Source organism: Bubalus bubalis, chromosome 16 (assembly GCF_019923935.1).
Source record: "Bubalus bubalis isolate 160015118507 breed Murrah chromosome 16, NDDB_SH_1, whole genome shotgun sequence".
NCBI lineage: Eukaryota > Metazoa > Chordata > Mammalia > Artiodactyla > Bovidae > Bubalus > Bubalus bubalis.
Genome location: NC_059172.1, coordinates 36,077,249 through 36,104,374, shown reverse-complemented (window position 1 = coordinate 36,104,374; position 27,126 = coordinate 36,077,249). Strand labels below are relative to the sequence as shown.

General features: G+C 38.9%; 2 protein-coding genes across 2 annotated transcripts; both read left to right on the top strand.

Annotated features, from left to right (window-relative positions):
• Positions 1-14,917: 14,917 nt before the first annotated feature.
• On the top strand, positions 14,918-16,000 carry LOC112582618 (olfactory receptor 51A4-like). Its single transcript, XM_025277471.3, has one exon. It carries the CDS (start codon positions 15,047-15,049, stop codon positions 15,998-16,000), a length of 954 nt encoding a protein of 317 aa, XP_025133256.3. The 5' UTR covers positions 14,918-15,046.
• Positions 16,001-25,210: 9,210 nt separating this feature from the next.
• Positions 25,211-26,176, top strand: LOC102407649 (olfactory receptor 51G1-like). The gene has a single exon (XM_025265932.3). It carries the CDS (start codon positions 25,211-25,213, stop codon positions 26,174-26,176), a length of 966 nt encoding a protein of 321 aa, XP_025121717.3.
• Positions 26,177-27,126: the final 950 nt, after the last annotated feature.

Here is a 27,126-nt window from a genome sequence, read left to right as displayed (position 1 = left end):
AACTCACAAGAACAAGTCCATAGGTATTATTCATGCAAAACTGCTTAAGGAATCACTTCCAATTCTATACCCATTTTCCTTCTGAAATCTCTAAAGATATTAAATATTTTCTAATTTTAGAGTCAATCATATACATATAATTTGACTTTTATTAGAAGATTAGTTTATAGATTGAAGTAATTAGATCTCTTTAACAACAAATAAAGTTTCTAGATATCTCCATACGACAATATTTAAGATTAAAAAACAAAGCATTGAGTTCAAAAAATTAGAAGTAATATTTTTCATCTGACCTTGTCAGTCTTATTTATCATTTTATACAAACACTAAAGCTATTTCCTGCAAATCCATAATTTTTGCTTCTGTTAGGTAGGTAGAATAGGAAAAAGGAGTCCAAAATGGAGGTGGCTAAAAGACAAGGAAGGTCCGAGGACCAGAGTGAAGACTTCAGGCAGAACAAACAGAACAAACGGCACTCCTGGCTAAGCCCAATTTGCATAGGGCAGGCCCAGGTGGAGGAAAAAACATATAAAAGGAGGAGCCAAGGCACTTTCTCTCGGACTCTCTCTCCCGCGTGCATGCACTCTCTCTCTCTCTCTCTTTTTCTCTCTCACTCTCTCTCCCTCCCTCCCCACGCACTCCTCCACTCTCTTCTCTTCAAGTCTTGGATTCTCCTGCTATCTTCTAAATAAAACAGAGCTGTAACACTGATTTGCCTAAGAGCTATAGCACGGTTTGTCCAAGACCCAAGAGCTGTGACGCCCCAAGGGCTTTAATGTCCGTCGCTCCAAATCTTTGTTGTGACGAGACAAAGAACCGAGGAACATACACTCGAGTGACACTTCCCTGTACATATACAATGAAATATTTTTTGTCCAATCAAGTCTTTACACACAATCAAAGTTAATCTTAAGACACTTGCTTAAAAGCATATTTCTTTCTCTGTGAATATAAACTAGAACTGCTAAAAGGTATCTCGGATCCAAGAAAGGAGCTAACAGCATCGATATTAGAGAATTTCAGCAGAAAAATATTAAACCAAACATGGTCCCCAGAAACAACTCTTATATAAAACCTGACCAATATATCTTTTGTTATAAAAGCCAATAAAATAATTTTAATGAAAAAAGATAGTTTGGGTTTTTGTTTCAGAAATTGATGGTCTAAAATATCCCAACAGAGACAGATTTCATTATTATTTTTTGTTGTTGTTCAATCACTAAGTCATGTCTGACTCTTTGCCACCCAATGGACTGCAGCAAGTCAGGCTTCCCAGTCTTTCACTATCTCCAGGAATTTGCTGAAACTCATGTCCATTGAGTCAGTGTTGCCATCCAACTATCTCATCTTCTATCTATCCCTTCTCCTTCTGCCTTCAGTCTTTGCCAGCATCAGGGTATTTTCCAGTGAGTCAGCTCTTCACATCAGGTGGTCAAAGTATTGGAGCTTCAGCTTCAGTATCAGTCCTTCCAATGAATATTCAGAGTTGATTTCCTTGCTGTCCAAGGGACTCTCAAGAGTCTTCTCTAGCACCACAATTTGAAAGCATCCATTCTTCAGCACTCAGTTTCTTCATGGTCCAACTGTCACATCTGTACATGACTACTAGAAAAACAAGAGCTTTTACTATATCAATCTTGTTGGGACTAGCCCAACAAGGAACCAATCTGAGGGAGTGGTGGCCCAGAAGAATAAGGAAAAATAAGACTCAGAAATAAAGTGAGGATCAGGGAGCTGATGCCATTAACATTCAAAAGCCCAGATCCTAAACCTTGCATGCCTTTTATTAACATCTACTTCCTTGAATGAGCTCTAGAAATATCTGTTCTTTACAATTTCAAATCAGGGATAAAGATATATACAATGCACAGTCCTCAATGTCAAACCTTCAGGCCTTTCATGACTCTGTTTAGCCCTTCCTCAGCAACTCCCTAAAGGCTCTGGTTACAGTCACTAATGGTTTTCCCTCAGTCACATCAGTACTTCAACATCTTGTTTTCAAGATGTTTTTCCATGATGTACTTTTTACTGTTCCCAGCCCTTCACCTGGGGGTGATGAGAAAGTAATTCTTATTTTTCAGAGAAGCCCTGTTAATTATAGTACAGGCCTGTGCATAGCGTATTCCCTACAGATCTTTGTCAGCAAAGTGCTGTCTCTGCTTTTTAATATGCTCTCTAGGTTGGTCATAGCTTTTCTTCCAAGAAACAAGTGTCTTTTAATCTTGTGGCTAGAGTCACAGATAGCTTATGATGAATGATGTTGGATTTGTGATCTCTGAAGAAGATTTAGCTTTGGGACTAGGGACCAGGCTTGATCACTCAAGAGCTTTTGTGTAGCAGAGTTTTATTAGAGTAAAAGAAGAGAAAGAAACCTTTTGATATAGACATCAGAAGGGGGACAGAGAGTGTCCACCTTGCTAGTCTTAGCAAGGGAGCTATATATTTTTTCAATTGGTTATTACATTAAATGAAAAGAATGTCTCAGGTTGTAAAAGTCTTACCAGACTCACTAACACAATATACATTTTAAGATAATGGGATTAGAACTAACAATAGAAAGATCTTACCAGACCCACTCCCACAACATACACTTTAAGATGACAGTATTATTCAGAAGGTTCTTAAAAAGGAGAAACATGTCCTCAAGCAGGATACATTATTATTATATAATCATTCAGTTCAGTTCAGTCTCTCAGTTCAGTTCAGTTGCTCAGTCGTGTCCAACTCCCTGTGGCCCCATGGACACAATCACCAGTCACTGGAGCCCACTCAAACTCTTGTCCATCGAGTCAGTGATGCCATCCAACAAACCAATCCTCTGTCATCCCCTTCTCCTTCTGCCCTCAATCCTTTCCAGTATCAGGCTCCTTTCCAATGAATCAGTTTTTGCATTATAATAGAATGTGGAATTAAATCAAATGGTTATCAGCCATCTGAATGATAAACAAAATGTACGATATACATTGTACTGAATTTGAGGATCAGGAAAAGGCTTAACCATAAAATGGTAGTAACACAACTTTAGATTTCTTGGGCAGCACTGGGACAGCTTGTATAGTAAGGGAAGTACCACACAGCGGGACTTCCCAGGGGTAGTGGTCAGTGCCACCACTCCAAGGGGAAAAGAACAAGGAAACTCCTGAGACAAATGGGTAATTAAGCAGGGACGTATGTTTCTTGGGACTTGCCCTGTGGGTCAGATGGTAAAGAATCTGCCTGCCAACACAGAAGACTTAGATTTGATCCCTGGGTCACGAAGACCCCCTGGAAGGGAATGGCAACCCACTCCAGTATTCCTGCCTGGAGAACTCCATGGACAGAGGAGCCTGGAGGGCTAAAGTCTATGGGGTCACAAAGAGTCAGACACAACTGAGCGACTAAGCTCCACTACTATGTTTCCTGATAATATCTTTCACTCTCATGGAAGGTAGTCACTGGGTCAGAGACTCCTCAAGGGCAACAGTGATTTGGAATTTTTTAAAGCTTCTGGATTTGTCTTATCTATAGCTAATAGAAGTTGGGTCAGCTTTGTGAGTATACTAATCAGGCAGTCTCTGTGTGGTTATAATTATGTTTATATGGGATATTGAAAGGGAATGCATGTGAAGAATTTCAATTTGGTGCCAGTGAACTTGAGATTAAAGTCATACTTGCTATAAAGAAGTAAACAGTATACAGGTCAATAAACAGGTTCTATCTTTAATCCATTTACACAATACCATAAAATGAAAAAATCAATCAGCAATAAAAAGGACTGAAGTACTGAAGCATTACATATCAGTATGCTAAATAAAATAAGTTAGCCACAAAATACATTATGTATTATTACATTCATCAGTTCAGTTCAGTTCAGTTCAGTTGCTCAGTTGTGTCCGACTCTTTGCAACCCCATGGACTGCAGCACGCCAGGCCTCCCTGTCCAACACCAACTCCCAGAGTTTACTTAAACTCATATCCATCGAGTTGGTGATGCCATCCAACCATCTCTTCCTCTGTCGTCCCCTTCATTCTTTCCCAACATCCAGGTTTTTTCAAATGAGTCAGCTCTTCGTATCAGGTGGCCAAAGTATTGGAGTTTCAGCTTCAACATCAGTCTTGCCAATGAACATTCTGGACTGATTTCCTTTAGGATGGACTGGTTGGATTTCCTTGCAGTCCATGGGACTCTCAAGAGTCTTCAATGCCACAATCCAAAACCATTAACTCTTCAGCACTCAGCTTTCTTTATAGTCCAACACTCACATCCATACATGACTACTGGAAAAACCATATTCTTCACTAGATGGACTTTTGTTGGGAAATTACATTCATCAGTTCAGTTCAGTTCAGTCACTCAGTTGTGTCTGACTCTTTGTGACCCCATGAATTGCAGCACACCAGGCCTCCATGTCCATCACCAACTCCCAAGGTTTATCCAAACTCATGTCCATCGAGTCAGTGATGCCATCCAGCCATCTCATCCTCTGTTGTCCCCTTCTCCTCCTGCCCCCAATCCCTCCCAGCATCAGGGTCTTTTCCAATGAGTCAACTCTTCACATGAAGTAGCCAAAGTATTGGAGTTTCAGCCTCAGCATCAGTCCTTCCAAAGAACACACAGGACTGATCTTCTTTAGAATGGACTGGTTGGATCTCCTTGCAGTCCAAGGGACTCTCAAGAGTCTTCTCCAACACCACAGTTCAAAAGCATCAATTCTTTGGCGCTCAGCCTTCTTCACAGTCCAACTCTCACATCCATACATGACCACAGGAAAAACCATAGCCTTGACTAGACGAACCTTTGTTGGCAAAGTAATGTCTCTGTTTTTCAATATGCTATCTAGGTTGGTCATAACTTTCCTTCCAAGGAGTAAGCATCTTTAATTTCATGGCTGTAGGCAATATATGGTGGAATGTCTTGCATAAAAGGTTAAAGATGTGTTTGAGAAAACCTAATATTTGTCAAAAATAATCATCAATATGTTTTTGTTATTATCACCAAATTTATTTCATTCAAATTGATTACTGTCCATGGGCATAAATTAGGAAATGCTGTGTATTTTGAGGGGGGTCTCCATCAAAATTAACAAAAAAGAAAATGATGCCTCATGATGTCATCTTTTGTAAAAGAACCAAATTCCAATCGAGACAGACAAATGGAAGCTCCTATACTTGTAACAAAACTGAATTCCTCATCTTCACATTCAGTTTATCCATTCTATGTTCTTTTGATTCTAAACACAACCTGTATCTTAATTACATCTCCTCACTATCTCTTTTAATCATCCTAGTATGTCACCAGCACTTCTTTAGTGAAATACCCCAGTAACCTTTTTAGTTTTTAAATGTCTACTTTTTGCTACTTACTGTTTCTCTATGCAAGATAACAGTGATCTTTTTAAAAAGATCAATTTAATGATATAATTTTTATTTTAAATATAAACTATTACTTCTTTGGGAATAGATTTAAGAAATAAAGTACGTACTGCAAGTTGATACATGTTCTTTATCCTCTCTCAGTTGAGTTCAGTTCACTCACTCAGTCGTGTCCGACTCTTTGTGACCCCATGAATTGCAGAACGTCAGGCCTCCCTGTCCATCACCAACTCCCGGAATTCACTCAAACTCACGTCCATAGAGTCGGTGATGCCATCCAGCCATCTCATCCTCTGTCGTCCCCTTTTCCTCTTGCCTCCAATCCCTCCCAGCATCAGAGTCTTTTCCAGTGAGTCAACTCTTCGCATGAGGTGCCAAAGTACTGGAGTATCAGCTTTAGCATCATTCTTTCCAAAGAACACCCACAGCTGATCTCCTTCAGAATGGACTGGTTGGATCTCTTTGCAGTCCAAGGGACTCTCAACAGTCTTCTCCAATACCACAGTTCAAAAACATCAAATCTTCAGCGCTCAGCTTTCTTCATAGTCCAACTCTCACATCCATACATGACCACAGGAAAAACCATAGCCTTGACTAGACGGACCTTTGTAGGCAATGTAATGTCTCTGCTTTTCAATATGCTATCTAGGTTGGTCATAACTTTTCTTCCAAGGAGTAAGCATCTTTTAATTTCATGGCTGTAGTCACCATCTGCAGTGATTTTGGAGCCCAAAAAATAAAGTCTTCCACTGTTTCCCCATCTGTTTCCCATGAAGTGATGGGACCAGATGCCATGATCTTAGTTTTCTGAATTGTTGAGCTTTAAGCCAACTTTTTCACTCTCCTCTTTCACTTTCATCAAAGGCTTTTTAGTTCCTCTTCACTTTCTGCCATAAGGGTGGTGTCATCTGCATATCTGAGGTAATTGATATTTCTCCCAGCAGTCTTGATTCCAGCTTGTGCTTCTTCCAGCCCAGCATTTCTCATGATGTACTCTGCATATAAGTTAAATAAGCAGGGTGGGTGCCCATTTAAAGCATGAGTATTTAATGCCACATATTTAATTTTGTGGCATTAGTTTCTTTAGATGCTCTTTGTTAAATGCCTACTTTAGCCACTTTACTACATGTATGAAAAAATGATTGACCCCATGAGAAGGTCTTGTGTAACACATTTTAACTGAGTACAATCAACCCAGTTAATTTAACTGTAGAGTAAGCTCTGACAGTTCGTTTTCTTTATGTAATGCCAGTGCCTGACTTTGACCTTTGATTGCCAAGAGACATTTTCAAAGAAGGATGTCCCTTCTTTGAAGAGCACATTTGCCACATAACTAGAAAAAGAGCCAAGCCAAACCCCTACCATCTCCCTACCCCCATCTGGCTCCTCTGTTTTAGAGATCTTGGTTGATTTCCATAGCTGTTCATTTTGAGTCCTTGTTTTGTTTTTCCTTTTCCAGCAATTTAATTTCTGCTCTCTCTGTTTAAATTCACCATTAAAAAGTGAGTCTGTAAACTTGTTGTCCAATCCCCAATCCCAATAAAAGCAGAACTCCAGATCTGTGTCTCTCTCTCCTCCCCCCTCCCCAGTGCCCTCACTATGTGGCCCCAGGTATACTATACAATTCCTAGGGCTTGTAAATATTAAAACTTTTATTTTTTTCCAAAGTTTCCTATTGCTGAGGACATCTTGCATTCATAATAAGAACCACAAGAGCCAGTCCAGCCACAAACGTTGGATATAGGTAGACTGAAACAATCAAAACATAATAATTGAATGCATTACTATTTCTTAGTAATTTGAAATCCTACACATACCATATATCAAACACGTGTAATGTATCTGTATACGTGCTTCTATGTGTCTGTGCATGAGCTTTCCCAGTGTGAGAGCTTCTGAAACATACAGGCCTGAATTCTTTCTCCTTTCAATTTTCTTAGATCATTATCAGAATTTTAAAAAATATACAGGTAAATATTTTACAATATGAATAAACTAAAAAGATATTGTTGCAACAAAAGTTTTAAAAAATCAATAAAATGCAATAGCATGATTTTAGAAGATTCTTAAAAGGTAAGAAGTAGAAGATAGCTGATTCACTGTTAAAATGAATCACTCTCTCAAAATAAATAGTAAATCTAAAAATCAGTGACAAAATATTTTAGCATCCCTTCAAAACTGATTAACAGGACAAGATATCCCATATCATCATCTATATTCAATTTGGATTCAGGTCTTAGAACACTAAGATTAATGAGAAAATAATCAAAATGGAAGGTAGAACAGACATACAAGAATCCCTGAAAATAATCCAGGATTTAAAAAAAAAAAAGGATAGATAAATAGAAGAATGAATAAATGTAGTGTAATTCAAAAGGAAAATAATAATACATTTTAAAATGTAAGACTGGCCTATTGATTTTGATACAATAGAAATGCTAGTCAACCTAATTGAAGATAGACAATTTTCATCAATCACATTTACTTGATTATCTTTAGACAAAATTAATCACTCAGAAGCACATCCAACATGATGGACAGAGTTTCTTCCATCTACCAAAATCATGTGTTAGGAGAATAAAGTTACATTTCTCAAAGTGTGGTCCTTGGACCACCAATGAAAGCATCACCTAGGAGTTTATTAAATATACAGGAACTTATGATCCACTCAAAATATATTGAATCAAAATATTCATTTTAACAAAATCTTCTGGTGATTGATCTTCACATTAAAGTTTAAGAGACACTTTAGTAAAGCACTTCTTTATTGACAAAAGTGTGAGAATTTAGTGTGATTGTGTATTAGTGGGGTTTGAAGGCTTGCAAGGATTTTAAACAAGAAGTATATAGTCACTGAGAATTCATTTCTCTCTAATTTCCACATTTCTAATTATGTCATAAGATTATGATATTTGAGAAAGTAGATATGATTTATACAGCAAAGACAGGCTGGCTACATTTGATTGCTGACCTATATTTTACTCATATTTGTTCCAAAGAGTATCCCCTGTATCTGCCTACAAGTAAGTATACTATAAATCTACACGGCATAACATGACTAACTCCACCAACCAAATAAATAGGATTGAGTAAGAAACTAAAGAGGCAAGCAGTAAAGTGGGAGAAGATATATGCTATACATCACCAACAAAGGGCTTAGCCTGTATTTATTTAAATATTTTGGCAAATCAATTAGAGAAAGACAGGTAATCCAATAGAAAATGAACAAAAGGATTCAATAGATACTTCAAAAAGAGGAATTACAAATGAGCAGTAAACATATTAATAGAGAAGTATACTTTCATGTTAGAAGAAAATTAATATACAAAATTGATAGTTTGATCTTTTTCAGAACTTGATATTCTAAATACCTAGTTAATTTATCCTGAAACATCTTGGCAGATGAGTCAAGAGCAAGAGTTGATGAATGGCTATTGGGTTTTAATATGGTCTCCAAGATCTAATCATACTTAATTTCCTTAGTCTAAGCCTGTGTTATAAGGTGTTAGATTCATCTCCCTTGAGTCAACCCCTAAGATTTCCCATGAAGTATGGTGTTATTTATCAGGCAGAGCTTGCTTGTAGTCAACTCCAAGGGTCCTCTAGGCTTTATAAGACAGGGCTTACAAAGCAAAAAAGGGAAGTCTAAGGATGCTTCCCAGATTCTAATATCATATTGGTAAAAAAATAATCTCAAAGAAGGTAAGATATAATTCTATTCATTCAGGATATTTGAGATAATTTTCATTCCATTTTCTATTTGTATTCTCAATAGATATGCTAGATGTTAAAAGCAAATCAGGAGATGCCCATGGAGATAGAAAATATTATAGAACAACCAAGGAGAAATGGAATGTATGTGTTGATAAGGGTATGTGTCCAGAGATGTCTTAGAAATGCCCTGTCTGGATGATATGTGTGAGAAAGGTGAAAGAGAAAATGTTAGTTACTCAGTCATGTCCAACTCTTTGCAGCTCCATGAACTGTAACCTACCAGGTTCCTCTGTCCTTGGAATTTTCCAGGCAAGAACATTGAAATGGGTAGCCATTTCCTCCTCCAGAGGATCTTTCCTACCCAGGGGTCGAACCCAGGTCTGCTACATTGCAGGCAGATTCTTTACTGTCTGAGTCACTGGGGAAGCCTGTATGTCTCAAAAACCACATGATTCATTTTCTCTATGTCTCATAGGTAGATTAATGGCCTTAGACAAATTATTGTACCTCTCTAAGACCTGTTTGATGCTTTTGAACTGTGGTGTTGGAGAAGACACTTGAGAGTCCCTTGGACTGCAAGGAGATCCAACCAGTCCATTCTGAAGGAGATCAGCCCTGGGATTTCTTTGGAAGGAATGATGCTAAAGCTGAAACTCCAGTACTTTGGCCACCTCATGCGAAGAGTTGACTCATTGGAAAAGACTCTGATGCTGGGAGGGATTGGGGGCAAGAGGAGAAGGGGACAACAGAGGATGAGATGGCTGGATGGCATCACTGACTCGATGGACATGAGTGAACTCCGGGAGTTGGTGATGGACAGGGAGGCCTGGCGTGCTGTGATTCATGGGGTCGCAAAGAGTCGGACACCACTGAGCAACTGATCTGATCTGATCTGAAGACCTGTTTTATTAATTATAAGGTGAATAAAATAATCGTATATAACATAAATGAGGAAAAATATATAAACCATTTAGCAGGGTGTCATATTACTATATAGGGGCTTCCCAGTGGCTCAGTGGTAAAGTATCCACCTTCTATGCAGGAGTCACAGGAGACATGAGTTTAATCCAGAGTCAGGAAGATTCCTTGGACAAGGAAATAGCAACCCACTCCAGTATTCTTGCATGGAAAATTGAATGGATAGAGGAACCTGGCAGGCTCAAGTCCATGGGTTCTTGAAGAGCTGGACATGACTGAGCATGCACATAGGCATGCATATTATTGTATAAAATTTAAAATAAGAATAAATACATAATAAAATAATTAAATCTATGTGTGCTTATTCTATACATTTAAATTAAATCTAATAGTGACTATCTCTAAAAATAATGCAGTCTTCAAGCAGTAGTGATAAAAAAGCAAGAATGCAAATGGCCACAGTATATTGACATAAGATAATTTTAGCCATATCTAGCATAGTTGGCGGAGAAGGCAATGGCACCCCACTCCAGTACTCTTGCCTAGAAAATCCCATGGATGGTGGAGCCTAGTAAGCTGCAGTCCATGGGGTCGCTAAGAGTCGGACATGACTGAGCAACTTCCCTTTCACTTTTCCCTTTCATTCATTGGAGAAGGAAAGGGCAACCCACTCCAGTGTTCTTGCCTGGAGAATCCCAGGGATGGAGGAGCCTGGTGGGCTTCCATCTATGGGGTCGCACAGAGTTGGACATGACTGAAGTGACTTAGCAGCAGCAGCAGCAGCATAGTTGGACTTCCCTTGTGGCTCAGCAGGTAAAGAATCGGCCTGCAATGCAGGAGACCTGGGTTTGATCCCTGGGTTGGGAAGATCCCCTGGAGAAGAGAACAGCTACCTACTCTAGTCTTCTGGCCTGGAGAATTCCATGGACTGTATAGTACATGGGGTCACAGACAGTCAGACAGGACTGAGCAACTTTCATTTTCAATTTTCACTTTCATAAGGAACCTATTTTGTGTAAATGGGACTATATTCTGTACCTACAGAGAAAAGCAATAGAAATTTTTAGAAAAATGTATCAGTTTGATTCAAGGAAGGAAAACTGAGTATTTAACTATATGAAGCAAAAAGCTTTAGGCAGTAGTTAATATTCTAATACTGGGAATAAGTTAGGACATGTTCATTGATGGTGACCTGTGGTACGGACCTAACAGAAGCAGAAGATATTAAGAAGCGGTGGCAAAAATACACAGAACTATACCAAAAAGATCTTCATGACTCAGACAACCACAATGGTGTGATCACTCATGTAGAGCCAAAAATCCTGGAATGTGAAGTCAAGTGGGCCTTAGAAAGCATCACTACGAACAAAGCTAGTGGAAGTGATGGAATTCCAGTGGAGCTATTTCAAATCCTGAAAGATGATGCTGTGAAAGTACTGCACACAATATGCCAGAAAATTTGGAAGACTCAGCAGTGGCCACAGGACTGGAAAAGTTCCACTTTCATTCCAATCCCAAAGAAAGACAATGTCAAAGAGTGCTCAAACTACCGCACAATTGCACTCATCTCACACACTAGTAAAGTAATGCTCAAAATTCTCCAAGCCAGGCTTCAGCAATATGGGAACCGTGAACTTCCAGATGTTCAAGCTGGTTTTAGAAAAGTCAGAGGAACTAGAGATCAAATTGCCAACATCCGCTGGATGATCAAAAAAGCAAGAGAATGCCAGAAAACATCTATTTCTGCTTTATTGGATATGCCAAAGCCTTTGACTGTGTGGATCACAATAAACTGTGGAAAATTCTGCAAGAGATGGGAATACCAGACCACCTGACCTGCCTCGTGAGAAACCTGTATGCAGGTCATGAAGAAACAGTTAGAACTGGACATGGAACAACACACTGGTTCCAAATAGGAAAATAAATATGTCAAGGCTGTATATTGTCACCCTGCTTATTTAGCCTATATGCACAGTACATCATGAGAAACGCTGGGCTGGAAGAAGCACAAGCTGGAATCAAGATAGCTGAGAGAAATATCAGTAACCTCAGATGTGCAGATGACATCACCCTTATGGCAGAAAGTGAAGAGGAACTAAAAGGCCTTTGATGAAAGTGAAAGAGGAGAGTGAAAAAGTTGGCTTAAAGCTCAACATTCAGAAAACGAAGATCATGGCATCTGGTCCCATCACTTCATGGGAAATAGATGGGGAAACAGTGAAATAGTGTCAGACTTTATTTTGGGGGGCTCCAAAATCACTGCAGATAGTGATTGCACCCATGAAATTAAAAGACGTTTGCTCATTGGAAGGAAAGTTATCACCAACCTAGACAGCATATTAAAAAGCAGAGACTTTATTTTGCCAACAAAGGTCCGTCTAGTCAAGGCTGTGGTTTTTCCAGTGGTCATGTATGGATGTGAGAGTTGGACTGTGAAGAAAGCTGAGTACCAAAGAAACGATGCTTTTGAACTGTGGTGTTGGAGAAGACCCTTGACAGTCCCTTGGACTGCAAGGAGGTCCAACCAGTCCACCCTAAAGGAGATCATCCCTGGGTGTTCATTGGAAGGACTGATGCTGAAGCGGAAACTCCAGTACTTTGGCCCCCTCATGCGAAGTGTTGACTCATTGAAAAAGCCTCTGATGCTGGGACTGATTGGAGGCAGGAGGAGAAGGGGACGACAGAGGATGAGATGGCTGGATGGCATCACCAACTCGATGAACATGAGTGTGAGTGAACTCCGGGAGCTGGTGATAGACAGGGAGGCCTGGCCTGCTGCGATTCATGGGGTTGGACACAACTGAGCGACTGAACTGAACTGACTGAATGTATCCTGTGGAAAACAGTTTCTGGAAAAAACCTTCTGGCTAATCCTGTTATCTTAAAATGTAAATTATGGGAGTGAATCTAGTAAGGTCTTTACAATCTCCAGACATTCTTTTGATTCATTGTAATAACATTAAAAAGCATATAACTCCATTGCTAACACTAGTGAGGATGCATTCTTTCTGCCCCCTTCTGATGTCCCTGTCAGAAGCTTTCTCTATTTCTTTTATATCTTAGTAAAACTTTAATACACAAAAACTCTGAGCAATCAAGCCTCATCTCTGGCCCCCTGGATTGAATTTTTCTCTTTTGGAGACCAAGAATCCTGGCGTTTTTGTGGTTCAGCAACAACTTTTCAAAAAGCAATGCCAAAGAATGCTAAAATACCGCACAATTGCACTCATCTCACATGCTAGCAAAGTAATGCTCACAATTCTCCAAACCAGGCTCAACAATACATGAACTGTGAACTTCCAGATATTCAAGATGGATTTAAAAAAGACGAAGAAACCAGAGATCAAATTGCCAAGAGAGTTCCGGAAAAAAATCTACTTCTGCTTTATTGACTCAAAGCCTTTGACTGTGTGGATCACAACAAACTGTGGAAAATTCTTCAAGGAATAGGAATACCAGACCATCTGACCTCTCTCCCGAGAAATCTGTATGCAAGTCAAGAAGCAACAGTTAGAACTTGACATGGAACAACAGACTGGTTCCAAATAGGGAAAGGACTATGTCAAGGCTGTAATTTTTTTCACCCTGCTTATTTAACTTATATGCAGAGTACATCATGCAAAATGCCAGGCTGGATGAAGCACAGGCTGGAATCAAGATTGCTGTGAGAAACATCAGTAACCTCAGATATGCAGATGACACCACCCTTATGGCAGAAAGCAAAGAACTAAAGAGCCTCTTGATGAAAGTCAAAGAGAGTGAAAAAGTTGGCTTAAACTCAACATTCAGAAAAGTAAATCATGGCACCAGGTCCTATTACTTCATGACAAATAGATAGATAAATAATGGAAAGTGAGAGACTTTATTTTGGGGAGGCTCCAAAATCACTTCAGATGGTGACTGCAGTCATGAAATTAAAAGACGCTTGTTCCTAGGAAGAAAAGCTATGACCAACTTAGACAGCATGTTAAAAAGCAGAGACATTACTTTACTAACAAAGGTCCATCTAGTCAAAGCTGTTTTTTCCAGTAGTCATGTATGGATTTGAGAGTTGAGCTATAAAGAAAGCTGAGTGCCAAAGAATTGATGCCTCTGAACTGTGGTGTTGGTGAAGACTCTTGGGAGTCCCTTGGACAGCAAGGATATCCAACCAATACATCCTAAAGGAAATCAATCCTGAATATTCTTTGGAAGGACTGATTTTGAAGCTGAAACCTCAATACTTTGGCCACCTGATGCAAAGAACTGACTCATTTGAAAAGACCTTGATACTAGGAAAGACTGAAAGCAGGAGGAGAAGGGGATGACAGAGGATGAGATGGATGGATGGCATCACTGACTCAATGGACATGAATTTAATTATATTCCAGGAGTTGGTGATGAATAGGGAAGCCTAGCATGCTGCAGTCCATGGGGTTGCAAAGAGCCGGAACCGACCGAGTGACTGTACTGAACTGAACTGAACTGAACTGATGGTTAAAGCGGTTCTGTATAGTCAGGAAAATATGACTATATATTTTCTAAAGGAACTTTTTAACTTTAAAACTATATAATTATGAATTTTCAGTTCTGCCATTACTTCAAATCTATACCCTATCATAGATATACAGATTTGATTATAGATATGAGTTAATTTACGAATCTCCCCACCCATAGTAAAGTTTGCTTTTCCTTTCAAGATTCTGTTTTTATAAAACTAAGTTAAGAAAACCATAAAATTGGAGATCTGATTTTATTAAATTAAGCCATGAGTAGCTTCATGTGGTCAAAGGGTTGTTTGGAATTTTTAGTTATATAAAGTCCAAATTGACCAAGACTTTCACAAAATGAAACAAATAGCTGGATGAAGAAGCAAGTCAGATTCTTCTTGTTTTTTTTTTTGTTTGTTTGACTTTTCTTACAGCCTGAACTGACAGTTTAAATAGACTATTTACCTTAAGAAGCTTCTGAGTTGTCTTAGTTCTATGACCTACATTTTACAAAAAAAGGAATATCTTCTTTATTTAGGAAATTTCCATCTCCACTGAGGCAAGAACCTGGTTAAGTATCTTTTTTATGTGTCATGGCTCCTCTTAATGACACCAACATTGAAGTTCTCAGATTCTTCCTTATTGGGATCCCTGGACTGGAGAAGAGTCACTTCTGGATATCCATCCCTTTCTCATCTGTGTACTTTCTTTCTCTCCTGGGTAACTTCACCATCCTTTTCTTTATTAAGACAGAGCCAAGCCTCCATGAACCCATGCACTATTCCCTTTCCATGCTATCCATCTCTGACCTAGGGTTGTCCCTGTCTTCCTTACTCATCACTTTGGGACTGTTCCTGTTTGCGGTCCATGCAATTCATGCAGCTACATGCTTTGCCCAGGAATTCTTTATCCATCTATTCACAGTCACTGAAGCCTCTGTGCTATTGGTAATGGCATTTGACCAGTATGTGGCTATCCACAACCCTCTTAGATACAGCACAATCTTAACCAGCTCCCAAGTCATCAAAACAGGGGTCTTGCTGACTTCCAAGAATATTATGTTGATTCTTCCACTGCCCTTTTTGTTGCAAAGGCTGACATACTGTCATCAAAACCTGCTCTTACAGTCCTACTGTCTCCACGAGGGTGTCATGAAGGTGGCCTGCTCTGACAACAGAGTCAATGTTGTCTATGGACTCTGTGCTACCCTTTCTACTATTTTGGATTTGCAGTTTATTACTTTTTCCTACATGATGATCTTAAAGACAGTACTGGGTATTGCAACCCCCAGAGAGCAGCCTAAGGCCCTCATCACTCACATCTCTCATATCTGTGCCGTGCTTATCTTCTGTGTGCCCGTGCTGAGTGCGGCCATGCTCCACCAATTTGCCAGTGATGTGTCTCCTATGATCCACATTCTCATGGCTGATGTTTTCCTACTGGTGCCTCTCCTGATGAATCCCATTGTGTCCTGTGTGAAGACCCATCAAATCCATGAAAAGGTTATGGGGAAATTTTGTTCAAAAAGAAGTTTATCAATGCAATAAGAAAGGGAATAAACTTATAAGTGGTAAATAAATAAACTGAATGTATAGTCAGGGGAAAGATGATCTAGAGGAATGGTCTTGTGTTTTATGGTTAGAACTCATAGAGTAAATGGCTTTAATACTGAGTATGCTTAGTACCCTCAGTGTCCCTGAGATCTTGAGAAAATTACTTCCATTCTTTTTCTCAGACTGAACATCTAAAAATTCAAGACTTCAGTGATGACTGAAAGCCTCTACTTCTTGAATTTTAAAATGCATGCCAATAAGAGAACTTACCTATCTCAATGCCTATGTTAAAAGAAAAGATATAGTTGCCATACTTTCAGTTTCCTAGCTAATAAAAGTATACTAGAGGAAAGACTGTTTCTTCCTTTTTTAGTTCATGATAATGCAGTTGATATATCTAATTCCTGAACTCCAAAGCTCTGTATACATGTTCTCTGATTTAAGAATCTGTGTGCATGTATATTTAAATGCATGCAACTTTTTTTTTCTTTCTTAGCTCTTTTTTTCCTCTTCTCTTCTATCTATCAGATATGCGTAAATCACTCTAGCCCTTCAGGCAACTAGGATTAGTAGGTAAACGTATTTCTGAAAAGACTGTACTACCTACATTTGAGTCAGGAAAATGCCAGATGGGAATGCTGTGCTTACTGAAGGATGTTTCACACTCAGGAACTAACTGCCAATAGTTCACTCAGACCTTTAGCAATGGCTGTGAATCCTTTCTTTCATACAATCATAGACTGACATGTATGTTGATGGGATTACCACTATTGAACATGATTTGCATTTCTCAAATAACTATTTGCAATAGTCTCTTTTTTTGGCATTTATGTAATATGTATGCATTTACCTTTTTAGTGCATATTTTTCTAAATAATATTAATCACCTTCAACTTTATCAGATAATTACCTCTAATTTTGTCTGCACATATTTTCTGTTAGTTTTTTAAAATTTCTTGAAACATATTTTGTTTAATAACTAAAACATTTAGAGTTAATAATCAGACACTTTTGAGAATAAACAAACATGGAATTGTATGTAGAAGGTCATATATACATATTTTGTATTGTTTATAATTTTATATACATATTTCATATGAAATCTCATACATAATACACATCAAAATATATTCATTAGCAAATATTTTTAGAATATTGGTTTGCCAATCAAACCATTTTAAGCAAAAACGATTTCAAACATGAAATTTTCTCTGAAAGTAAATAAATCTCTATCCTTGTACAACTCTGTTTGCAAGCTTTGAATTAGACAATGGTTTATGCTGGCTAAAAGAAACCAAAAATAAAATTTTGATACTCTAATTTTTCAATGCTTTGCTTAAAGATGTCTAACCTACTTCAAACAAAAATATAAAAATTGTTTAAAGGATGAGTTCTCTGGGAAGACCAACCTAGACAGCATATTAAAAGCAGAGACATTATTTTGTCAACAAAGGTCTGTCTAGTTAAAGCTATGGTTTCTCCAGTAGTCATGTATGGATGTGACAGCTGATCTATAAAGAAAGCTGAGTGCTGACAAATTTAGGCTTTTGAACTGTGGTGTTGGAGAAGACTCTTGAGAATTGCTTGGACTACAAGATCAAACCAGTACATCCTAAAGGAAATCAATCCTAAATGTTCATTAGAAGGACTGATGTTGAAGCTGAAACTCCAGTACTTTGGCCACCTGATGTGAACTGACTCATTTGAAAAGACCCTGATGCTGGGAAATATTGAAGGCAGGAGGGGAAGGGGATGACAGAGGATGAGATGGTTGGATGGCATCACTGATACAATGGGCATGAGTTTACGTAGGCTCTGGGAGTTGATGATGGACAGGGAAGCCTGGTGTTCTGCAGTCCATGGGATCATAAACAGTAGGACACGACTGAGCAACTGAACTGAACTGAACACCAAATTAGTCTGATTTACCAAACACTCCTTCAGAGGCTCACCTAGCTTTAAAATCTTATTGAAAGTGATTAGTCAGTAAAAGAGAATGCTGCTTATTCTTTCACTATAATGTTAAAGATTTTCTTTCTTTTAAATTGAATATCAGATTTGTCTTAAAATTTTCTTAATTCAGTTACTCTAAATGTATATGTAAAAAGAAAATAGGCTGAAAGAATTGTCTGGATGTAGTCATGAATTATGTCTGCACCACAACTATCCCAAGAACATTGTGAGCAAAGTTTCCTAATTTCACAAGAGCACTGTTTTTACTACACTATTATCCTGACAAATATGAACTTATATCTAAATTTTTAAAAATGTATATCTAATGTTGAGCTCCTTAATTGAATTCAAAATAGCATTTTCAATAGGACCACATGTTTTATAGAACAAAATGTGAACCCAAAACATGTTCAAAATCTTTGAATCATGACTTGGAATAATATTTTTAAACAATTTATATAACTGATTGATTTTTAGACTGACTTTAGCATCAACTTATATAACTGATTGATTTTTAGAGTGACTTGAAAATCATGGTGGAATAAGGCATCTTTTATTTGTCCTCCCTCCAGCAACAAAAACAAAAATTAACCACCCATCCATGAACAGCAAAGTGCTTCTGTAGAATTCAACACCACATTTCAAGGAACCTAGAAGGGTCACACACAGCCCTGCATTCGTAACAGGCAGACAGACCTTGCTATATGGTGTGGTCTCTAAGAGAGCTATGAACTAGTTCCAGTCTCTCTGGGCCCTGGTCCTTTAGCACTTGGAGAACACTGATTGGGGTAGACACCCCATGAATGAGAGAGCTTTCTGGAAGTCCAGATTTCCAGAAAAGTTCCAGCATGCCATTGGAGCAAAAAAATATATCAGTTTCAATGTCCTGGAGTATATGAGAACAGTTAGATTTTGTATGAATCACCCCTTCCTAAGACAGCTAAGTTTAGAGCAAAGTGAGACCTTCTCAGTCCCTTGATTTCCCCTGCAGTGGAAAGGGAGAATGGTTGACTTGACACCCAGCTTCCCCAGCTGTGCAGGAAACTACAAAAGTGACTTATTCTCATGTAGCATCCAAAGTACCAAATCATAAGCTCCATGATTGAAAAGAGGAAAGATATCAGGAGAAGGATAGATAAAATTCTCAGAGGTTATTAAAGGGCTGTGGCCCCTGATGACTATGTAGTGAACTCCATTAGGAAGTCTGTTTATGAGCCAATGGGAAAGTATCACCTGAAGATCTTTCCAACTGGCAAAAAAAAAAAAAAAAAAAAGAAGAAGAAGAAGAAGAAAAAGAAAAATCAAGAGGTGGAAGGACAGGTTAAAACACTTTTGTACAGTGAAATAATCAACAAAATGAAAAGGCAGCTACATAGTGGGAGAATATATTTACAAAACATATATCTAATAAGTGATAATCCAAAATATATAAGGAACACACAACTCAATAATAATAATAAAACAATCAACCTGATTAAAAAATAAGCAGAGGAACTAAATAAATATTTCTCCAAGAAAATATGCAAATGACCAGAGGGTACAGGAAAAAATGTTCAACATCACTAATCATCAGGGAAATGCAAATCCAAATTGGTTGAGAAACAAAGATAATAACTATACATTAGGCCCATTTTTGGCAAACTAGAATCACTCTACCAGTTGTTTTAATAATGATGCTTACTGAGAATCCATTGTGTAAGCCATCCTGTTGAGGTCTTTCCTCCAATTGTTTGAATCAGTCTAAAAGAAGCTGGTCAATCATAATTAAGAAATCTATAGTTTAAGAGTGAAGACTGGGGACTTCCCTGGTGGCTCAGTGGTAAAGAATCCACCGGCCAAAGTAAGGGACACAGACTCAATCCCTGATCTGGGAAGATCCCACGTGCCCTGGAGCCACTAAGCCTGTGGGCCGCAACTGCTGAGCCTGTGCTTCACAGCCCGGGAGCCACAACTACGGAGACTACAGGCTGCAAACACTCAAGTCAGAGTGCCTAGAGCTCATGCTCCACAACAAAAGAAGCCACTGCAATGAGAAGCCCCGCCCACCGCACCTAGAACGTAGCCTCCGCTTGCTCCAACTAGAGAAAAGCCCGTGCAGCAACAAAGACCCAGCACAGCCAAAATTAAATAAGTAGATATTTTTTTTAAAAGAAGTGGATGTGGGAAGATCTTTAAAAAAAAAACGGAAAAAAAAAAAAAAAAAAAAAAAAGACTTAAAGCTGTTATTTAATATGCAACAACCTAAATGGGAAAAGAATTCAAAAAAGACTAGATACATGTATGTGTGTGTGTCTTAGTCACAGTCGTGTCTGACTCTTTGTGACCCCCATGGACTGTAGCCTGCCAGGTTCCTCTGTCCATGGGATTCACCAGGCAAGAACACTGGAGTGGGTTGCCATGCCCTTCTCCAGGGGATTTTCCCAACCCAGGGATTGAACCTAGGTCTCCTGCATTGCAGGTGGATTCTTTACCATCTGAGTCACCAGGGAAGCCCAGATACATATATATGTATAACTAAATCACTTTGCTATACACCTGAAACTAACACAAAATTGTTAAATCAACTGTACTTCAATATAAAATTTTAAAAAAATGTTAGACTGAGGCGGATAAGGACTAATCCTTTTCCATAAATGCAAACCAAATTACACTAGCAGTTGACTCTAAAACATGTGAGAATGCCTAATAGTATCAGGGTCTGTGTGTTAAAAAAAAAGAGAAGAGGTTCCTTTTTTTAGATATAAGGAGGTAATCTCTCTAGACATTAAGTCATATGTCCTAGGTTGCTGGATATAAAGTATCAGAGATAAGGTTAAGATCAACTATGTTTTATCTGAATCTGAATCAAAACGTTATCTTGTGTAATACTGCTCTTCAATCTGAGCTGGTGCTTTCTTACACAATTTCAGAAAATGAAATCTGTTAGTACAAACATCCTTTTGAATATATTCCTTGCCTACATACAAGATTGGGGTTTCTCAGCCTCTCACAGCCTCCTTCTCTAGCCAAGTGCTTTGAGACTTCTTCAGGGAATTTTCAACCTCAGCTGAGGCCCCAAGGGAGAAGCTGCTGGGTTCTTCAAAAGAACCCTGAGTTTCAAGCAGGAAATCTTCTTGTAGTTGGGCTACCATTTTTCCTGAGTTCTGGCTGGAAGTAATGCACCCAACTCACTTTTCTCTCCAGCTGTTGCTGCTCAGGTATGTAATGCAAAAGAAAAAAAAAAAAAAAAAGATTACTGGGGCACGTAGAATCAGACACTGAACTCTCAATCTTGGTTACTTCTGAATCCCCACATCAAGTTAGTCAAAGAAGTTTTGAGAAGCAGATGGCCTGGGAATAGTCAGTCCTCACTTTGTCATTGTCTATGACCCTGTAAACGGAGAAGGCAATGACACCCCATTCCAGTACTCTTGCCTGGAAAATCCCATGGACGGAGGAGCCTGGTAGGCTGCAGTCCATGGGGTCGCGAAGAGTCAGACAAGACTGAGTGACCTCACTTTCACTTTTCACTTTCATGCACTGAAGAAGGAAATGGCAACCCACTCCAGTGTTCTTGCCTGGAGAATCCCAGGTACGGAGGAGCCTGGTGGGCTGCCGTCTCTGGGGTTGCACAGAGTCGGCCACGACTGAAGCGACTTAGCAGCAGCAGCATGACCCTGTAAAAGTAATCTTCATTGTCCATTTTACTTCTTGCTGCCTTTCATCTCTTTCCTCCTCATTAGGAATATTATTAATAGTTCCTCTACCTTTAAAATTAAAATTGCAGTCTCTACTTTGCTTACCTTAAAACTATATTATGATAATTAAATATTAAAATGAATTTGATCATGCTCTGTAACACCAATATTTAGTGTAACACTTTACACTAATATGAGGTCATAATTGTCCTTTGGAGTAATTTTGCAGACTGTCACCAACACAGATGTTGATCATTGTGAATACTATTGTGTGCAGTTATATGAAGAATAAGAGACAGAGGGAGTCAGATGTCATTGAAATCTGTTTAGCCCCTCTCTTCTCTATTTCTGCTGCAGACTCTAGGATGACATCCCTTTACACCAATAAATTAGAGCTGAAGGGTGGTTCAAGGGTGTAAGATGTTGTCTAGTGTCAGCTGACACTTCTCTGATCCATTAATCTGGAGGAAGTGGAGATAATAATTGGTGGGGGATACTATGGATAGTATTTTCCATATAGTATTTTCCAAAATATAGCAACTTTTCATTAAGCAGGCAGAATGAAACTTATCTGTATGGAAATATAGGATGAAATAGATGGTTTCTACCTCTTCTATTTCTCAAACTCTCTCAAATCTCTCAATGTGGAATGGATGGAAACTAGCTTGACTGAGTCTACTGGCTGAAAAGTCATATATATGTTTAAACTCTTATTTGTGTCTCCACTTAACATATGGAAAAATTTCCGTTCTTTATTATCATTCATTTTTAAGGTTTTGTTGAAACTTTTTTTCTTCCATCACTGTTCTCAGTGCTGGAGTCAGACTGCATTGTTGTCTGTGCCACCAACAGCATGCTATTCAAATCTTATGATATTCCCTTCTTCCTTCACAGCCCATCTTCTCTCCAAGTCTCCACTTTTCTCCTGCGTTTCTCGTGTTTGCTAGAAATGCCTCTTTATATCTTTTTTGTTTGTTTGTTTCTCCTTTGGGATCATAAAGCAACATTAATTTCAGTATTATATTAATTATTACATTAGTATCTGTTTTACTACTTGTTTTGATTTGTAGTTTGAATGGCAAAATCTTGGCATGGACATGTTGTCTTTATTCTTAGCCGTTCAATGCTTCTTCATTTTATTGATTAATAAAAGAAGCTTTTTTGAAAGAGTACCCTCAACTTTCCATCTCTCTTCCTTAAAATATCCCACCTTCACCTATCACGTAGATTTTTTTTTTCCTGGAGGAAAATTACAAGTAACATATACTTATTACATATTCCTCCCCATTCACTGATAGTGTAAGCCTGTATAGTCTTTCTCCAATCTATGGGAATATTCTCTGAAAAATCAATAATGAACTCACCATCATAAGTAAAATGCCTTTTAAAAAACCCACATCTTACACCATCTCTTTTTCTTAGTCAACAGTAATGATTTGACTTCAGTAACATTATACACTACTATTTTTATCCTATTTCTTTTCTCCAATCTCTGTCTCTTTTCTAGTTCTGATTTTATGTTCTACTCTCATGTAAAATAGTTTCCAGTATTATGAACAGAGCCTTGTCTTTTCTTCCACACTGCATCTCCTAGCAATTGCTGCATATTCTTGGGAGATGTCCTACAACTTTAGCCTCCACTCAACCCAAAGATCACTACCTATAATACCCTCTAGGAAATATCCCCCAAAATTTCTTTTTAAGTTAACATTCAGCATGTCCCAACTGAACTTAGTCCCCGGAACACATTTCCTCTCATCTGTCATGTACATAGTTGAAATGGTTGTCAATACATATATCTTGGTATAGTTTTGTTTTGTATTTTGATTTTTTTTAATTATCTGATTTTTGTAAGACCTAAAGTGCTGTGTAGAAGTATGACTACTAGTAGTAGTCCCCCTACAGTACTAGTAGTAGTCCCACTACCGGAGTAGGAAATATGATGTAAGACAATAATGTAGACTCTGGAATACCCTATCAGAGTTTGAATTCCATACTCAACCCTTACTTGCTCCGTAAATTTACCCAGGTCACTTCATCTTTCTGGGCTATGGTTTTCTCACCTGTAATATGCTGCTTAGAATAGAACCTATCTATTGATAATGTGATCATTGTGAGAGTTGAATGGCATAATAAACACTAAGCACTTAGGAAGGTGACAGAAAGATAACATATTAAACATTAGCTATTTTAAGCTTTTTATGCATGTGATAAATAATATACTAATCACACTACATTAATATACCTAGAACCCATTAGAGTGTGGCTTACAATAAACATAACTATATAAAAGTTCAGAAGGCAGAGGTAAAGGAGAGCCTGGTTTCAGGTATTATAGGACAGACCTATACCTCTGTGCCATATTATCCAAACCCCAGAGGCACAGCTCACTCTGAGAGCCTTAGGATATACTTTCCTTAGGCTAGACATTAGAGACTTTTCCTGACTATTTCAGGTTTTTCTTTTGTTATCACTGTTTTAGAGCTGATGTTTCCCACCTCGGTATCTCCATTTCTACATCTGCTGCTGCTGCTGCTAAGTCGCTTCAGTCGTGTCCGACTCTGTGCGACCCCATAGATGGCAGCCCACCAGGCTTTCCCGTCCCTGGGATTCTCCAGGCAAGAACAATGGAGTGGGTTGCCATTTCCTTCTCCAGTGCATGAAAGTGAAAAGTGAAAGTGAAGTCGCTCAGTCGTCTCCGACTCTAGCGTCCCCATGGACTGAAGCCTACCAGGCTCCTCCGTCCATGGGATTTTCCTGGCAAGAGTACTGGAGTGGGGTGCCATTAGCTTAACCACCGTGATGACAGAAACACATATCTCTCCTAATATCTCTCAGAACTAAGCCCTGAAGCACCCTGTCCTACAAGTATTTGTTTTTTTTGTTGTTGTTGTTTTTTTTTTTTTAAGACTGCCTTTTTAGACATTTCTCAGTTCCAGACTTCAAATTTGCACATCAACATTTGCCTCCTCAGCCATCAAAGGCTTTTATGTAAATTCAGGAAAGGGATCACTCTGGTCACAAATTACAAGCTTAAGTAGTCCAACAAATATTTACTCAATGCTTCCCCTGCATTCCCCTGCAGGCCAGGTACTGTGGAATGAAAGACAATCCCCAGCCAGGTTACAAATACGTTTGAAGGCTCTTGACATGCAGCTGATTCTGGAAGACAATTATGCAGAATGGTGTGTATAGTACCAGTTCCACATATAGATGGTGCAGCTTTAAATATTTTGCTGATTGAATTGGAGATTTATTTTTTTCAGGGAGGAACATATGGAAAAGGTGCCATCTGAGGTGACATCATTAAACTACTGAGAGTCCAATACAGACAGACATATCACCATAAGCCTAAATCACACAGCATCCATGAGCTATAGAAATCATCTATGACAATCACCTTCCTAGACCTTCCAGAAAAGGCTAATAAATCAGGTGCCCCAATTCTTTGCCAATTCATCTGCAGATCCTTCCTGATCACTGACCCCAAGACAGGTGAGTGAGCATTCAACCCTGTCATTCTCCAGAAATCCCATTCTATATTGTAGGTTGGTGAATTCAAGGTTATAAAGTCATGAGAATCCTAGATAATAGCAGCCTCCAGAAAGCCACTTTCTTCCTGAAGGGCTTCCAAGGTCTGGAAGATCTCCAAGACTGGATCTCTATTCCCTTCTGCTTCATCTATCTGACAGTTATCATAGGAAACCTTAGCATCATCCATGTCATCCGTACTGATGTCACCCTCCATGAACCCATGTACTATTTCTTGGCCATGCTTGCCCTCACAGACCTGGGCCTTTGCCTTTCTACACTGCCCACTGTGATGGGCATCTTCTGGTTTGATGCCAAAGAAATTGGTATCCCTGCCTGCTTCACTCAGCTCTTCTTCATCCATACTTTGTTCCTAGTGGAGTCTTCAGTCCTGTTATCCATGTCCATTGACCGCTATGTGGCCATCTGCAACCCACTGCATTATTCCACAGTCTTGACACCTGCACGTATCATCAGGATGGGGCGGAGCTCAGTGTTCAGAAGCGTGCTTTTCATCCTTCCCCTGCCATTCCTCCTTAAGCACTTCCAGTACTGCCACTCCCACGTGCTGGCCCACGCCTACTGTCTACACCTAGAGATCATGAAGCTGGCCTGCTCTAGCATTATCGTCAATCACATCTATGGGCTCTTTGTCGTGGCCTGCATTGTTGGTGTGGACTCACTGCTCATTTTCCTCTCTTACGCCCTTATCCTCTGCACTGTGTTAAGCATTGACTCCCACCACGAGCGACTTCGGGCCCTTAACACCTGTGTCTCCCACATCTGTGCTGTGCTCCTCTTCTACATCCCCATGATTGGCTTGTCTCTTGTGCACCACTTCGGTGAACATCTGCCCCGCACTGTACACCTCCTCATGTCATATGTGTATCTGCTGGCCCCACCGCTCATGAACCCCATTGTCTACAGCATCAAGACCAAGAAAATCCGCCAACACATTGTTAAGAAGTTTGAGTTAATAAAATCACTCAGGGGTTTTCAGCAGGATTAGTTTAGAGAAAGAGAAGTTTGGGGCATAAAACCCATAGATATTTTCTATTTCAGCTGTCCCTATTGCTCAGACAGTAAAGGATCTGCCTGCAATGCAGGAGACCTGAGTTTGATACCTGAGTCAGGAAGATCCCCTGGAGAAGGGAATGACAATCCACTCTAGTATTCTTGCCTGGGGAATCCCATGGACTGAGGATCCTGGCAGGCTACAGTCCATAGGGTGGCAAAGAGTTGGACATGACTGAGTGGCTAACACTACTACTACTAGGGAAAAGTAACAAACTCCCAATTATCAATAAAAAGAAAATAAATTATGCAATATACTTCATGTGTGACCTTGGGAAAATTACTCAATTTCTCTGTTCTTTAGTTTCCTCAATTGCAGAATGAAAATGTAAATAATTATATTACCTTCCTTATAGGAATACTGTGAAGATTAAATGAGATCATTCATGTAACTCTGTAACACAGTGCCTGAGGTGTTATCAAGTCTCAACAAATATTGCCTATTATTACTTGGAAAAAAATCCAAAAAAGTACACAAATTTCATCTTTTATTCTTCTAGTCAATGGAATTTGATCAGAGATTTATATATTTAAATTTGCATTTTGGTTAATTTATGTTGCTTTATCTAATTATCACTTTTATTCACTTGCAACAGACTTGCAGATACCCATGCCTATGCCTCAGTTAATAACTTTTCATAAAGGCTTCTTCCTAAGCACATACCCACAAAGTTAAGAGAAAGAAGACACTCTAGGAGCTTGAGGTAAGTTCTTCAGTTAGAACAATGGCAAAACAATAATCATAGTTGAGCCTTTTAGAAGGTAGTTAAGGTTTAGGGAAATCATTCATCATCTGAATAACTAGTCAAGGCATTTAATTTCTTTCTTCAGTTATCCTGTTATTACAAGGGTGAAAAGTGAGAGAAACACATGCATATTTTATTT